Source organism: Pteropus alecto, unplaced genomic scaffold (genome assembly GCF_000325575.1).
Source record: "Pteropus alecto unplaced genomic scaffold, ASM32557v1 scaffold190, whole genome shotgun sequence".
Taxonomy (NCBI): Eukaryota; Metazoa; Chordata; class Mammalia; order Chiroptera; family Pteropodidae; genus Pteropus; species Pteropus alecto.
Window position 1 is genome coordinate 3,724,013 of NW_006430462.1, and position 17,503 is coordinate 3,741,515.

General features: G+C 38.7%; 1 protein-coding gene across 1 annotated transcript in view; it reads left to right on the forward strand.

Annotated features, from left to right (window-relative positions):
• Positions 1-17,503, forward strand: part of NF2 (neurofibromin 2) — a 70,180-nt gene that overhangs the window by 25,485 nt on the left and 27,192 nt on the right. Inside the window, 6 exon segments of the mRNA XM_015591015.2 lie at positions 1-45; positions 2,280-2,363; positions 9,924-9,992; positions 10,962-11,044; positions 12,960-13,035; positions 15,370-15,504. The exon segment at positions 1-45 is cut by the window's left edge and continues 14 nt beyond it. Of these exon segments, the coding sequence (XP_015446501.1) occupies positions 1-45; positions 2,280-2,363; positions 9,924-9,992; positions 10,962-11,044; positions 12,960-13,035; positions 15,370-15,504 (492 nt within the window).

The following is a 17,503-nucleotide window of genomic DNA, read 5'->3' on the forward strand; positions in this document are numbered from 1 at the left end:
GAGGAGCTAGTTCAGGAGATCACACAACATTTATTCTTCTTGCAGGTACACCAGTCCATGCTACCCCCTAATTATGGTGAAACTTACCCAGGCATGGTTGCAGAGGCAGCCTGGACAAACCCTCAGTGCTGACCACAAATACTTCACATTGTGAAAATGTTCCATCTCTAGAAAGCCAGTCCTTTTGGTTCTGTAATGGAAAAAAATCTTCAGAATTGAACTATACTTGAGTGATAAGAATTGGTGTCAGATGAAATTGTAAAAGTGTGATGGTGAAGAATGGGCACAAGTAGCTACCTAATTTAAAACCTATTTGAAGCTGGATCCTGTTTTCTTCTCACTTACTTGAAAGTACTCAGTAGTTGCAAAGGAAGTCTAAAGAGAGTTTTATAAAGAATAGTTCTTCCAAAAGTTCAAACTCTGTGGTCATTAAGGCAGGACTTCAGAACTCCAGCAACACATGGTTAATCCTACGCATGTGGAACTTCAAACATGCTTCATGCTACTCTTTGTCTGTAATTGTCTTATTTCTTCTTTACTCATAGATTGTAAGCCCTTTAAAGGCAAGGCTCACTGAGCATACAGTAGGTATTCCATAAGTAATCATTCATATACATTGAAGAAATTAGGAGATCCATACTTATAGGTTCAAAGACAGCTAGTTGACTGTCTAGGGGCACAGTGGGCGGAGGGATTAGTGTTCTTACTGGTTGATTGAAACACTGCCCCAGTTTCATGGTTAGTTACAGTGATTGGTGCTGGAGCAGACTGTCCAAAGATGCCCACTGTCAGTAACAGAAAAGATTGCAACAGGGGTGTTAATTATGTGATCTCCCAGAAGGAGATGTATATTGTCACATAGTCCTTCTATAATTAATTTGAGCCTCAAATTGTTATGTTCAGTAAATATTAAGTTAAATGTTATAAAACCCCTCAATTTCCTTTACAAAAATTTTTTTTTTTTTGCAAAAAATGGTATGTATGTATACACATTTACACATATATACATAATTCTCCATCCCTAACGTCAGGGCTCCCCCAACCCCCAGGCTGTGGACCGGTACCAGTTCGTGTCTTGTTAGATACCGGGCCGCACAGCAGGAGGTAAGTGGCTGATGAGCGACTGAAGTTTCATCTGTGTTTGCAGCCATTCCCCAGCGCTAGCATCACTGCCTCAGCTCCACCTCAGATCATCAGGCATTGGATTCTCATAGTCCCTGGTGCCAAAAAGGTTGGAGACCACTGCCTAACATTTCCTGGTCAAAGGGAAGCCCTTTCAGTTTTTCTGTAGTGTGGCTTTTTTTTCCCCCTTTGAAAAGAAACCAAGGGATTAGAAAGTCACACTGCTTTGAGTGAAACCGCAAAATGATATTATAGGCCCCAGAATGTCCTAATGTCCTAAAGCAATGTCCTAGACATAGCTTTCTTGTAAGCTCTTGGAAGCAGTGCCTATCCATCATGTGACTTTGGCTTAATTTCCCCTCATACTGCAATGTTGGAGCGTTTTCATGGCTGAGCAAGGCAAAGTTTACTACTTTTATGAATCTGGTGACTGTTGACATCTGTGAGAAGAGAGTTGGCTTTCCTGTTGTGTTTATTTTGGTGTTCCCCCACTTCATGTGGCTCTCTTGCCTCTATGTCTGGAACATCACACACTGAACCATTCATTCTAAGACACTAAATGCAATGAGATATGTTAATTAAACATTATGGCTTAAGAATTTTATTTCTTGAACCTCACATGTACTTAAAAGTTTAATCGATCCCACTTTATTGCTTCCTTTTTCCTTAGAGCAGGCATATTGAAAGTGATGGTTTTTTCCCGCAGTCATAACTCAGTGGCCTTATTGACTATTGTCTTGTGTTAAGACTTAAAAGTAGACTCCATTTCCTCTAGTGCTGTGTGTGCTCAGCAGGGGCCGAGGCTGCAATCACCATCAGAGCTGGTCCTGACACTTCTCAAGTTCACAGCTCTCCTCTGTCAAAACCTAGATATTACTTACTGTTTTAACCTTGAAGATTGTTTTCCCTCTCCAGCATTTGATCATGAACAGAAGAGATAAGGGGCTTTTATGCATAGCCATTTTACCAATAACTTCTCAGTGACTGAACTTCCAACCTGTCCGCAGCAGTAAAAGAATTATACCCTTTGTCAGAAAATCATTAGCAGGCTGGTTTGGCAGCCCTTATGAGAACATCCTGTAGCCATCTGCTGTGACCAGCCTGCACAGCTCACTTCCACACATACAGTATCATGTCTCTCTTATTGCCTGTATTAGGTAAAGAAGCAGATTTTAGATGAAAAGATCTACTGCCCTCCCGAGGCTTCTGTGCTCCTGGCTTCTTATGCCGTCCAGGCCAAGGTAGGCTCAAAGAAGAAAAATGCATTTTTTTTCTGGGCATTAATGTGTGTCATGGGGTCGCTTCAGTTTTCTGTTTCTTGGGATTTTCTAGACTTTAGAGAGACTTTCTCCAGAAAGTAAGAGGTTATGGAATTCGTGGATTGGGGGAACCATCTATCACTGTCTCACTTCTGTATAATCTTGTAAGAGTATATATATATGTGTACAAATAAATATACAGCTTGATGAATTTTCTTCGTAATCTCATTGTGCACATGTGGTTACTTACATTCACTGGACCAACTTCTCTTTTTATTTTATCAGAAAAATGAATTTATGGTCTCCATTTTGGGCCAAACATGGTGGTTAGGGCAGAAACTCATCTTCTGAAGACCAGCGGCCCCATGTGTGGGAACCTCACTATACTCTAGAGAATGCCCTGCTTCATCCATCCCTGATGGGCTGTACACTGCAGGCTCTTTGGCCCACTGAGCTCAGTTGAGCTGTCTGGTTAGCTGAAAGGTATTCCTAGAGAAATCACTGTGGATTGAGAGTAATGGGAAAGGGACACCAATGGTCTTGTGTTTTTGTCCTGTTTTTATAAGACCCATTACAGAATCAGCCCAGAAGGCTTCTACTTCAATCCTCAGATTTCCACTTTAATCATATGCCACTTTCTCTTGGTCCCTCTGCTCACTACCTTTCACTGCAGCATTAGATGTGCCCAGAATTAGGGCACCTTGATTACTTTTTGTGATTTTGCATAATCTTTTGTTATTATTTTCCTTTTTAGTTGAAGGTGTCCATAATTCCATTTCTGTAGTGGTTAATAAGACCCTCTTAATTTCCTAGCCTATTTTTTTTGTTTTTGATAGCTTAATACAATTTTAGAACAAAGCCAAGAAGTAACTGATCTGTCATTTGGAAGGAAAAAACAGTCTGTACATACTAGTCTGACTGACAGAAGCACCAGAGTCATTTGATGATTGGTAATTATTTGATGACTGGTCTAATATTTGCTGAGTATTCACCAGCCTGAGGAAGTGTTGGTTGTTGACTCTGTCACAATATGGGCACTAAAGTAAATGTCTGCCTTCAGTGATTTGCCCACGGTCATTCAGGCAATCTTGGGATAAAGCTAAGGGCAGAATTCATGGCTTTGGGATTACATTTTGTGCTTCCCCTATTCTACTGCCCAGAAAAATGAGTAATTGAAAAAACAAAATGGGCCTTGATTCAACTAAAACATATGCTTTCTTTTATGCTTTAAGAATATTAATAACAGGAAAAATGTGTTCTTTCAGTCAGTATCACCCTGACAGTGATGAAGCAGTCATTGTCACTCTCATTAAATCTGAGCACTTCCTGGCCCGGAACTGAGTTCCTTTTTAGCACGCTTTCTCCCCAGCTGAGAGGAGACCCAGGCTCTCAAGGACACTACCTCTCTTTGAAGGGCTTCCGTCTCAAAGGCTACATTTTCTTTGTATGGATTTTGGGCCACAAATTCAAAGGCCACCCGTGGAAAAAAATAACTTTTCTGGAAACCAGCAGATGTTTACTTAAACAGATTTCACTGTAGGAAAGCCCTACTAATTTGAGTCCTACTAATTTAGAGATGAAAGTAATTCACAGACAGCATATGTGGTTCACATGGAGAAGGATGCTCTGTTTTTTTCTGGTGTAAAATTTCAGGATCTCGCAAATAAAGCTAATCTATGGCTTTAAGTCTGTATTTGGGAAACTAAAGATTATTATAACATGCTTCCAGTTTCCAGGACTGCTGTTTAATATTAAAAGGCTATCTCTGATTACAGTATTAATGAGATCTTACATGATTGTAGTGTTTTACAGTTTTACAAAGTGTTATAACATGAATATTTTGTGTGATACTCAGTGTAGTCTCTTCTGTAAGCCAATGCTTAAAGAGTGTTCTGCCTGTTTTATAGATGAGTAATTTAAGGCTTAAAAAGGAGTAATAATTTGTCTAAAGTCACAATACTGTCTATTAATTTTTTTTTTTTAATATAATTTGTAGCCCACTTCTTCATGGACAGGATTTGAAGCAGAACAGAACTATAGAGTGGAGCTAAGATGAGAACCCTGGTGTCTGGTTGCCTAACTCAGCACTTTGCTCTTGCCCCTCACTGTCTAGCGTGTGAGAGAAGTCTCTAATATCACACACTGTCTTTCACTAAATCCCATATTCATTTTTATGGTCACCTGAGTCCAAACTTTTCAGTAAATCATATTGGTTCCTTTCATTATGTTCAGTTTGTTTTCTTCTACAACCCTTCTGAAACAGAAAGGAATTTTAGAAGTGTGGAGGGGAAAGGAATTGAGCTCATTAACACATGGAATGTAATTATGCACAAATGTGTTCATTATAGTGTTTAGCTGTTTGAATGATATAGACACAGTTAATTCCAAAGCATAAAGAAACAATTACCCTCAAAGTATAAATACAAATATTAATCACATGGTTCAGTTAACAAGAACCACATTTCTTGGTTAGAGTTTGATTTATATTTGAATCAAAAATATGGGCTGGGTTTTGGTCCATTCACGTGACGCAGCAAACCATCTTGCAATGTTTTAAGCCACCTGTTGGATTTTTTATTGACAATTTGGTGTTTGAAATGTGTTCTTATTAAAAATGACTTTGGGAGAGAATATATATAACTTATCAATCTTGCAGTGCTGGCCTACAGACTCCTAGTGTTCAGAGAGAAAAGAATAGTGACAGAAGAGGCTTAGTGTTTCTTAGTAAGCACTCTTTGATACAAATTAGGAACAGAGTGCCAAAAGGCAATTAAGAAGTTGAGTATATGTAAAGTATAAGTAGAGAGTGGCAAGAGTTGAAGCTGTAGAGGTCTGCAGGGGGACAGATCATAAAGGATCTTAACTTTATCCTGTGGGTGATGCAGAGCCAGTGAAGGGTTTATATTTTAGACAGATCATTTGGTGGCTGTGTGAAAGACAGATTGGAGAGAGAGACAAGGAAACGGGGAGACCTGTTAGCAGGCTGTGGTGGTCATCCTGGTGAGAGACTGTGAGGTTCACAACTTAGATAGTGATCAGTTAGATCAGAGGAGGCTTACCTAAAAATATCCAGGAGATGAAAGTTGATATAAATGATGCTACACTCTCTCTTACCTTTTTTTTTTTTTTTTGCATATCCTTTGTACAAAAAGATATTTTCCTCCCACTCAGCATCAATTTTGAGACAGCTCTATTGTATGTGTAGCTATAGCTCATTGATTTTATCTACTGTATAGTAGCCATTGATGAATAAACCTAGTTTATTCTTACGCCCTCTTCTGGGGGAGAGATAGGTTTAGTTTCTACTTTTCTCCTATTGCAAACAGCGCTTTACTGAAAATCCTTTAATATGATTCCTTGTGCATGTATGCAAAAGCTTTTTTCCCTTAAGGTAGATTTCTAGAAGTAGAATTGTGGAAATATCCCTGGATATAAAGAACTCTCAAGTTTATAAGAAAGAGACAGCAGAAAAATGGTCACAAAGGATCTAAACAACAGGTACTTCATAGAAGAGAAAACAAGAAAACAGAAAAAGATACTCAATCTCACTAGTAATCAAGAAAAAGAAAAATTAGAGCAACAATAAGGTAATATTTCAAACCTGTATGATTGACAAAGATTAATAAATCAATTGTTTAAGCTCATTTTCTTGCTGGAAGAGACTGTGAGATGGCATAACCTCTGTAGAGCGTTGGGTGAGGTGGAGGCCAGTCAGGGGAGTAGGCACACCCCCAGTCTCTGAAATTCCACTTCTAGGTGGCTACTGCAGAGGAACTCCTGCACAATGCACCCTTTTCACTTAAAACTGTTAGAACAGATAGACCCATCTCATTTTTTAAATACTGAACAGTATTTCATAAAAAGGAGGGACTGTGGGTATTTTAAATATTTCTTATTGATAGATATTGAGGTTTGTTTTTCTTTCTATTATTTTTCTATTATTTAGACAGATGCAGTGAACATCCTCAAATACGAACATACGTATAGTATGCTCTGTGATAGATACCAGGAAATGGCATAATGGGGTTGAAGGATAAGAACATATAAAATTTATATAATGCTAAGTGAAAGAAGCTGGACACAGAAGGCCACATATTGTGTGATTCCATTTATATGAAATATACACAATAGGTAAACGCATAGAGACAAAGCAGATTTGGGAGTGGCTAGAGGATGGAAGGAGGAAACTAGGACGTACTGCTAACGGGTGTGGGGTTTCTTTCTAATGGAAATATTCTGGGATTAGACAGTGGTGATGGTTGCACAACATTCTGAATATATTGGAAACCACTAAATTATGAGTTTAACAGGTGAAGATTATGTGTATAAATTCTATCGCAATAAAAAATTAAATAGATATGGCCAAATTGCCCTTCATAAGTGTCATCTTAACTTCTAAGAACAGTGTTTGAGAATACCTGTTTTTCCACATCCTCATCAACAGTGGATGTTATAAGTCTTTTACATTTTTGTTAATTTGATAGAAAAAATAGATTTTTTAAAAGTATTCATTTCCTTGATTACCATTGGGGCTATCTTTTCATAAATTTACTGGTACTTGTATTTCTTCTATGAATCAAGTGTTTATGACTTGCCCATTTTTCTACTGTATTGTTTATTTTTTTCTAATTGATTTATAGGAGCTCTACATATGATAGATATTAATCTTTTATCTTTTCTTACATGTCATACTTCTTAATCTTTTTCTTTTTATGGTTTGAGTGACTTTTAGAATGGCTTTACTCATCATTTTTATACACATGTTTTTCTATACTTTATTCTGATATTTTGATAGATTTTCATTTTTAATTTAAGTCTTTAATCCATCTGGATTTTAGTGGCTGGTGTGTGGTAAGGATCTTCTTATTTATTCCATATATGTATTGATTAAATCTTTATGTTTTGTGAAATCTTATTCAGAGCACTTGATCTAATTTTCCACACATACAGGCAGAGGAAAAGTGTTTAATATCCAGAATAAGCCTCTGTTTAATCTAAAAATTGACTCCAAAAGTTCTGTGAATGATGAACTTCCTTCATGAATTTAAATTCAATTGGTTTATATCAGGGGTGGATCCAGGTTTTGTGGGGCCCGAAGTTCATATAACTTAAGGGGTTCTTTTCAGTGCAATAATGTAAATTATGAATATAAAATTAGGTGCAGAGACCTGAAACCCCAGCTTTATTAGCTTCACAGTAAATTCAGTCCTGGTTATATTATCGAAATGCTTCTGTACATAAAAGGATGATGAACAGCCATCTCCATCTATGCAGTGGTATGACTTCCTTTTATATTTACTAAGTGCCACAACTTGAAGATTTTCTTTTGTTTTTTAAAGAGACTTTAAGAGCAGACACATACATCAAGGTGGCTTTAGTGTTGTAAGTGGAGTTAGTCCAGTGGAGAAGTTCTTTCAAAAGGGTCTTTGCTTCCTCTCCATTGCTCAGATATAACCTTTTTGATCAGTGGAGCGGCTGGAAGTTCAGTATGGTAATGTGGATCGTTAAATCTTACAAGCCTTTGGAACCTGAATTTACAACTTTAACTTTGCATATCTGCTTAGTTTTGCATTAGAGTTTGGTCAGCACTCTTCAGAGGCTCGGGAATGCAACTAACAGGGCTTTCTTTAGCATCCCACTCCTTCAAAAATCATAGAGGCAACCAGTGAGCAGTGTCATTGTAAGCAATGCAGAGGATAATAATAATGCATGAAATTCACTACGAGCTAAGCACTTTACAAAGTGCTTCCCGGATTGTCTTACTTCATCCTCATCACCCTCTGAGGCCGGCACTGTTATGACCCTTGCTTTCCAGATGAGGAAGCTGCGTGTTAGAGACTTCAGGGAGATACTCAAGAGTCCTTACATTGAAATCCTCTAAGACCAGCTCTCTCATTTGACAAATTAGAAAACAGACTCAGAGAGGTGATACAACCTGAATTTTTATCTTTTGACATCAGAATATATTAACTGCTATGTGTCAAGTATATTTAAAAAATTTTTCTGGGTATTCATTTAATCCCCACAGGATTCCTATAAGATAAATACTGTTATTATCTCCATTTTACGTATGAGAAAACTGAGACACAAGTTTTTCAAGGTCACAGCTAATAATTGAAAGAGCTGGGATTGAACCTTAAGCAGCCTGACTCCAGAGCCAGTCTCCTTTCTGCACTCTGCAGCTGCCTCAGAGAATACCGTTAAAGCTCATATGGTTACTGATTTATATTCCCAGGCCTTTCAGAGGTTAAGACAGACCAAGTTCCTTCAAGTTTTTTTAAATGTAGAAATGCCTTGAGAGGGTTACAAAATCTGTGACATATTTTAAATGTTTAAATTTGAAAAATTAATTCCTTTAACAGTCAAAAAACAAAATAATGCCATTCTGCTATCTGCAAGATAATTATGAGATTCACAAGAAATGTTAATTCATGGGGCTTTTATAGTAGGGTGGTGTGAGAATGAGATACAATTTGAAGTTGCTGATTAATACCTTCTTTCAACCTCATGAGTGTCTGCTGTTCTGTGTATGACTTCATTTGGAAAACACACCAGGAATCCAATTTGAGGCTCTCAGTTGAGGAATGACAGGGCGGGCCATGACACGACCCAATATAGTGGTATATAGAGCAGTCTTGTGCCTGACCTTTCCTTTGTTTTCCCAATGCTGGTGACTAAAGGGATAAATGTTCGTAGAAGATTGTAATAAAATATCAAGCTTTGTTGGTTTTGGTCAAAAGAAAAGCCTCTGAATGCTGATTGACAAGAGACAGGCTTTGATTTTATACTCTCTATGTTTTATGATTTGTTTCTTTAAAAAAAAAATCCTTCCTTTTTGATTATTTCCTAGTCAGACTTAAGTTTCCTAGAAAAGAAAGGTTTTTTTAAAACTCAGAAAATAAATCTTCAAGTTATAATCCTCGATGAATACATTAAAATGCAGGGCCCACTTCTGGCCCCACTAGTGACTTGCCCTGCAGCTTTAGGAAAGCAGTTAACCTTTTACTTGTTTCTTTGTCTATACAATACGAATGACAGTGTTGACATCACATTTTTCCAAAGCATTTTTCAGAGCCTTGAATGAAAGTTATTAGACATATTACCAGCATTATTCCCAGCTCCAGCTTAGCAATTGGCTTCAGTTACCAGCCAATTAGAAGCATTTGTAGGTAAAGCTCTTACCACAACTTGCTAATCACAACTTTCACAGTTGTGTTTTGTTGTGTCATTTCAAAAGCTAATGTTTTGGTAGTGACTGCTTTCTTTGCAGATTAGAAAACATGGCTCTGTTTCCATACAAATGTCACATTCTTATTAGCACATCACCCAAAGGGATTGTGCAACTCTGTTCATAGATATAATCAGTTTGTATTTTCATTCAAGGATAACAAACTAGCAAGGTTGAAATCTTGGCTTGTCATCAGAATTGAATTGTTCCCCGGAGCTGGGAGCTGGGAGAGAATGAGACTGAGTCCTCCAGTTCAGAAATGACAGTTGTCTTTCGAATCTCAATTGCTTACTCTCCTTTTCTTCTCCTTCCAGTATGGTGACTATGACCCCTCTGTACACAAGCGGGGATTTTTAGCCCAAGAGGAATTACTTCCAAAAAGGGTAAGAAATCAAATTCCCTGTTTGGGAAGACATAACAGATACATGGTCTACAAAAAAGCTAACTGAAGATCTTGAAGTAATAATGGCAGTACATGGCAAGAACATTTTTATAAATATTTTGTAAGCAATCTTGAGTAAAGATTTATTTATCCATTCTCCTATTGATGGACATTTAGGTTGTCAAGTTGTCTCTGGTCTTTTGCTATTTCAAATAATGTCAAACAATTTTCTGAAGTAATTGTACCAATATTATATTTTAATATTCTTTGTTAAGAGTATAAAAAAGCAAAGGTTCATGGAATTAGTTGGGGGGTGTCAGGACTAGCATGGCCTGCAAATGGGCCTTTCTTTAAGGTAGGTGGACATCAGAGATTCCCATGAAGGAATGTGGGGTAGCGTGTGTTCAGCCCTGGGAGTTGAGCTGTTAGCAGCTGCTCGGGGCGGATAGAAGAGATGAGTTGAGGGTGGGCATTGTAGTTTTTAATTCTTGGTGTTGTTCATCTTGTTCATTAGCCACCAAAGCAGGCCCTCCCTCCCTTTTGCTGCTTCTGATTTTATAGCTCCACTCATCCATCATGTGATAAAGCCTGCTCTTCACCTTTCCCTGAGTTTACCTGCTCCTTTGATGGCTTCTGTGCTGGTGAAAGCAGCAGTACACACAGCTTGGCCCTAGCACTGCTCCTGACCAAGGTCCTCCCTCTGGGATGTATAGCCCAGGAAAGAGTCTAGGTTACTGCCAGGCGAGGGGTGCACCTAGGCCTGAGTAATGATGCGGCTTTCCGAGTTGCAACTCATATTGCATGGTGCTTGTTTACATGCCCACCCCTGCATGTGACTGGCTCTCCCTGTATGTAGCTTTTTAAAAATAGCCGTGCTGTTTTGTAAAAATGATGCATAATTATAAAATGGCAAACAATGCCAAAACTTTCTTTGTGTGTGGGTTTTTTATTTTGCTCTATTTTCTGATAGGTAATAAATCTGTATCAAATGACTCCAGAAATGTGGGAGGAGAGAATTACAGCCTGGTACGCAGAGCACCGAGGCCGAGCCAGGTAAGGCTGTTTCATTTTTAGTTTATATTTCTTTAGGGACTTTCTTTTTCTTCTTTTTTGAAGTATAAAACTAAGACAGGCTTGTTGAACAAAGTGCAGTACCAAAGTATGTAAAAGAAAAGAGAGCTGGGAGTAACACTGGCAGTCATCAGTTTTGTGTGTGACATAAAGTGAGCGTGGGTACGTATTGCCTGTCAGGATGTACAGACTGACCGTATTCATCGGTACTTTAATTTCATTTTAAGAATTCTAATGTATGGATATCCTGTAGCTTTTGCGTCCATTCCTCTACTGATGGCATTTAGAGTAGCTACAAAATGTTCTGCAGTATATACAATCTTGTATTGTTATATAAATGTATGGGTAGTTCAGCCTATAGAAGAGTTGCTGAGTCAAAGGATGTGAGCATTTTGTGTTTTGACAGGTGCCACCACATTGCCCTCCATAAAGGTGTATGTACCTGTTTGCATGCCCATCAGCAGTGTATGAGAGTGTCTCTGCCCCCGCCATTCTCTTCCTAACATTATTTTTACCAATCTAAAATTTATAATCTAAAAGGTAAAAAATTGTATCTTAAATGTTAATGAGCATTTCCATGATCACTTTAGGAACTGATCATCTTTTCATTAGCCTTTAAAATTTTTTCTTTTCTTCAAATGAACTTCCTATCACACGCTTTTTTAACTTCTAAAAAAGTATAACTGCACCAAAAAGTGGACAAGTCATAAATATAACACTGTATGAATTATCACAAAGTGAAAACACCATGTAATACCAGGTGACAAGATAGTACACGGTCCCTCTATCACTTTCCTTCTTTCCTCCCCAAGAGTAACCTCTCTCTTGATTTCTAACTCCCTAGATTAGTGTTACCTGTTTTAAACTTTATACAAATACAGTCACATAGTTATTGGGTTTTTTTGTATCTCACTTCTATAATGCAGCATCATATTATGAGATTTGGGTTTGTGGCATGTAGCAGTAGTTTTTGTTTTTTTGTTTTGTTTTTTTCATTTTCTTTGCTGTGTAGAATTCCAGTGTATTAATAAACCACAAATTATTTATTCATTCTCCTATCGATGGACATTTAGGTTGTCAAGTTGTCTCTGGTCTTTTGCTATTTCAAATAATGTCAAACAATTTTCCAAAGTAATCATACCAGTTTATATCTGCAGTATGTTTGATTTCTACTTGCTCCACCTGCTTGCAAACACTTGGCATTCTATCAGGTTGAATTTTCAAAATTCTTTTGAGAGCATTTTGAGATGGGAGAGCGAGAGAAGGCAAGGTCATAGGGAAATCTGCGTTAAAATATTTCAATACTGTACCTATTTGGGAGTTTTTTTAGCAAGTCATTGCTACTTCAAGAACTTACTTTAAATTTGACTTAGAACTTAGAAGTAGGTGACCTGGCTTGGGTTTTACAGCCATGTGGCTCTTGCCTTAACCTCCTACAACACCTAAAGGAATAATATCAGGAAAGTAGCTCCCTGGTAGCTTACAGAGTTGTTTCATTACTAAAGCCTTCTAGTTGAAGAAGGTACACAATTAGATAGAGCAACAACAAATAAAATTTGAACATTCAGATCTATTTGAGAGGAGAAAACATACCATGTGGTTTTCTCGAATTACTTAAAATGAGTGTCACTGTTTATCAAGGTCAAAGTGTGAAACTGAAGCCAAGAGACGCTGTAATAAATCTGTTCTCTTATTTTAATAAGAGTGGGGAATTCTGCTTGACCTTATTGTGTTTAATAGACTCAGGATTGGGAAAAGCTTTCCTAGTATCTGCTCTGGCTTGTGTCTTCTGGCAGGTTCAAACACTCAACTTGGCATGCATTCCCCCTCAAACCCCCCCAACCCCCCCAGTTTTCTCACTTAGCTCCAGTGACAGTGTCCTTCATTCTCCTCACAGGGATGAAGCTGAAATGGAATATTTGAAGATAGCTCAGGACCTGGAGATGTATGGTGTGAACTACTTTGCAATCCGGGTGTGTTGAAGCCTCTCCAAGTTCCCTGTATATAAACAGAGACTGCTAAAATGGGCAACTTCCTCATTCGGGGTGGTTGACACTTTAACAGTTCAGTGGTGAAGAAGAGAAGGGAGAGGGTCTTTTAGCCTCACTTTCTATTCTGGGACTTCAATTAAATCCTTGGTAATTAAGTGTCACTTGAGCCTGGGGCTGGGGGCCGTGTCTTGGGGCTGGTCCTATGCTTAGCATAAACCTGTTTGAATGCTACAGAGTGTAACATTTGATTATTTCTGGCTCCAGTGAGATCTCCAGGGGGCTCCTGTAAGTATTTTTTTCCCCCCGGGGCACAAGAAGAATAAAGCTGCTTTTATAGATTACTGATTTGTTTGGGTGGTGACTCTTGTTCTCACTAACAGGCTAATTGGTTTTCTATTTAGACTATTAATAGTCATTGTCCTCTGGGAACACATTGCTTCTGCATCAGATAAGGCACTTGTTTTCAGCCCAAGTCTGGCCTTTCCATTCTTTCTCCCAAGGGTCCCCTGCTGGATGCAGCTGGTAGGCAGCTCCTTCCAAAGGAATTCATGCGAATTTGTTTAAGTGTTTCATTGCTGGCTCTAAACTACAGATGAGTAGATGTTAAAGCAACCATCCACAGCAGTCCACCTCATTTTTTGGGCCCTTATAAATTCTATATTAAATTTGAGTAAATTGAAACATATTTTAAATATTCTAGGATAGCTATCAACTTGAATTAGTTGTTTTCTAAATACAGATTTTTTTAATGGATTACTTTGCTCATAAGACACACTGATTAGTTATGTTATTTCATATAGTAAACAAGTACCTAAAAGGTTTTCCATAACATTTCAGAAAGTTATTTTCTAAAGTTTTATTAATTTGTATTTGCTAATTGTTTGGTTTCTTTAAGGTCAGACTAATTTAACACATTTCTGTGGTTTTGTCAACACAACTCCTCCTGCCCCATATACCTACTACCTAGATTCTAGAAAACTATCACTTTACAATCCTTAGAGAAACAGTTTTGTATTAGGGAATATTTCTGTAGCAGTCAGATACTGTTTTGTGTGCGTGTTTCTTGTATTATACAGTAGACAAAGCTGATGGATAATTAAGTGTCTTCTGGGTTAAAGTTTCTGAGATTTCAGTATCTACTAAGAAAAATATATGCTTAAAACAATTAAAAAGAGGCTGCTTGAGTTCCCATCTCTCTCTGAAATGTTGGAGTCATAATGACAGGAGGCAGAAGGTGGAATCCTCTTTTTTAAAAAAAGTTAAACTAGTCAGAAACATAATGAAACATATTTTTCCAAAATATACCATAGATTTTAAAAGTACAAAGCCTCGCTTGTGTTAACACACTATGTATTTTTAAGAGCTTTGCCGACTCACAGAGGAATCTCTCTTAAGGTTTGGTAATAACACCTGACTTCAGGGTGTTAGAAGGAGAAAAAAAAATGTATCTTGGAGCACTCATTTCTCCATCTGACACCTGCTGTTAGGTTGGTGCTTCTCATCACAGTCCAAGCACCTTCTCGGTTTGCAGATCTGCTTTCCTGCCCTTGAGTCTTGTTCAGTCATATTGTTGTCAGCAAGGAGTCAGGTGTTTTAGGTCCTTGTGCAGGGAGCTTCCTTCTACTGTCACACAAAGGCCAGACCACAGAGCAGGTGGATGGGCCTTTAGCATAGAGATGTGGCCTCCAGGTCCATAATTGGGTCAGTGACCTGGGATCCCAGGGTGCTTACCCTCTGGCCGTTCTGACTGCTGACCAGGACTGCACTGTAGCGTCATATACTGTATCAGAGGTATGGCATATACAGTTAATCAATTAAAATTTTTATGCAATTTTGTTGCGATTTAATTTATATATAATACATTTTGATATATTTTCCCAACACATGTTTTAACATGTGCTAATACTATCTGATCTCAGCACTTAGAGCTTACTTTCTGGTAGTCCAACAGTCTTTTTTTTTTTAACATAAATGGTTAATCCTACAGGTTTTTATTTTACATCTGTTACAATCTGGTTATTTAATTAGAGGTTAATAACACATAGATTGCCACTACTTTATCCATCAAACCAGTGACAGGAGCCTTCACTGGTCCCTCTACAGGACACATGGGTAATAATAACTGTATAGTTTTGCTTCTGCCTGCCCCAGTTCAGGAAGCAGGAGGTCCCCTGGGTTATAAGACAGCTGTGATTTCTGTTGGGGCCTGTTGAAACTTGTCGTATGTAACAGCGTGTGCCAGGTCTTTTGGAGAGTTGAATAAAATCTTGAGCCTCAGCTGGAGCTGACAGTGGCTGTTCTTTGTCTAATCTACAGAATAAAAAGGGCACAGAGCTGCTGCTTGGAGTGGATGCTCTGGGGCTTCACATCTATGATCCTGAGAACAGGCTGACCCCCAAGATCTCCTTCCCGTGGAATGAAATACGAAACATCTCGTACAGTGACAAGGAGGTAGGATATGTCTGCACTGCAGCTGCACCTGTGGTCCAGCAGAAGGACTTTCCCCATCTCTCCTCCTTGCTGTAGTGTCCCCAGTCAGAGTTCTGTTACTAGGAAAGTCCTCTAACTCATAGGTCCCCATCCCCCGGGGCTAGTATGGTCTGTGGCCTGTTAGGCACCAAGCTGCACAGCATGAGATGAGCAGTGGGCAGCCTAGCGAAGCTTCATCTGTTTTTCAGCCACTCCCTGGCATTAGCATCACCACCTCAGGTCCACCTCAGATCATCAGGCTTTAGAGTCTCATAGGAGCATCTGTCCCTGATGCCAGAAAGGTTGGGGACCGCTGCTCTAACTCCCAGGCTTTGAGTTTTTAGCTGTTGATTTTTATGGTATTTAGAGAACAGTATTAGCATCCTATTTTCAAATAACATCACTAATTTCCCCCCTCACTCCCCACTGACTAACAAGAGGCTGGGGAACTCAACCTATCAATACTTAACCTCAAAGAACAGTAAATAAACCAAAAAGTATCTTTTCTCACTACTTGGCTTTCTATTTCTGGTGAGAAATTCTCTTTATATTTTAAGCGTAGTATATGTTAAATCTTTTCTCTGTGTGCAGTGCTTGATACATGTGGGGATGTGTGTGTGTACGTCCCTATTATTTGTATGTGTGTATATATATGAGCAATGATATAATGATATTAGGCTAACCTGCTTATAAGAATTTGAGAATAATCAAGTTTAAATAACTTAGATGAACACTCTAAATTAGAATTCAAATATTTCTATACAAGATAGTGACCTTTCCTCAGATACTATAATTCTGTGTTCCTTTGTTTGTTCACTCATTCATTCTTTGTTAATTTTAAAGGAATAATTGAGCACCTGCTTTGTGTTAGGTTTATTAGGGGAAAGAAACATGTAGAAAATCTTGTCTCGGCCCTCAAGGAAGTTATATTCAAGTAATGATTGGGCTGCTGTGGTACATAACTGCAGTGTGAGGGACCGACGATGAAGGTGATGTTAATTTAGTGCTTTTCCACTTACAAGCACTTTCACCTTGACTCTAATTCAGTCCTCACAAGAATGCTGCTGTAAGTAGAGGGCATGTTTTGGTTATCTGTGTCACATCAGGGAGCAGAGATGTAGAGGGATCAAGTGACCTGTGTCTAGTGAGTGGAATTTCAGGAGCTGAGCTCCAGGTTCCCTGAAACCATGTCCCCTGCTTTTCTGGGGGCACAGAGGATGATCCTTGAGGGCCCAGGACACCAGGCAGAGGAGGGCAGGCCTGGACAGTGCTCAGTGACATCCTGGTGCCTGCACAGCCAGGACGCTGAGTGCAGAGTAAGTGACAGCGATGGCTCATGGTGTTGTCTGCAGAGCCCCTAACCCTGAGCAGATTTACTCTTTTCTCTTTCCTCATAGCAATCTAAGGAAAAGAACACCAGGCCCTTGGTTTCTAATACATGGTTGATATTTACTCGACCATGCTCGATGAGACAGATTGAGCTTCTTAACTCAAAACAGTCTGGCTTTCAAATTTTTGTTAAGTAGCCCAGGAGATGAGCATTTAGGTATTTATTTTTTAAAGTACTTAAATTGAAAGCTCCAAATGACTTTAAGCAGTAGGTGTGCATGGTATGGTAGTTTTTCATCTCTAATTTTATAAAGTCTGTTTACTGCACATCCACAAATTTGTGTGCGAAAGGCTCCCAAAACACTTGTTTTTCACAGAACCCAAGGATTAAAGTCTCCCCTAGTAGGACCTGACACAATAAACTCTGATATACCTTCTCCAGGGGCAAGGCACCATCATGTTCCATCACATCAATAACTTGCACAGTAAGAGGACCCCAAGCTGACTTGACATAATAGGAAATAGTCTTAGCAGTTATGTATGACAGCTGTGCTGTCAAAACAGAAATGTTGGTATATTTTAAGTGATCCATTGATTCTTTGTGCACACCCTGGCATGGCGCAGAGCCTGCGGTTTCCCCACTACTTGTGGT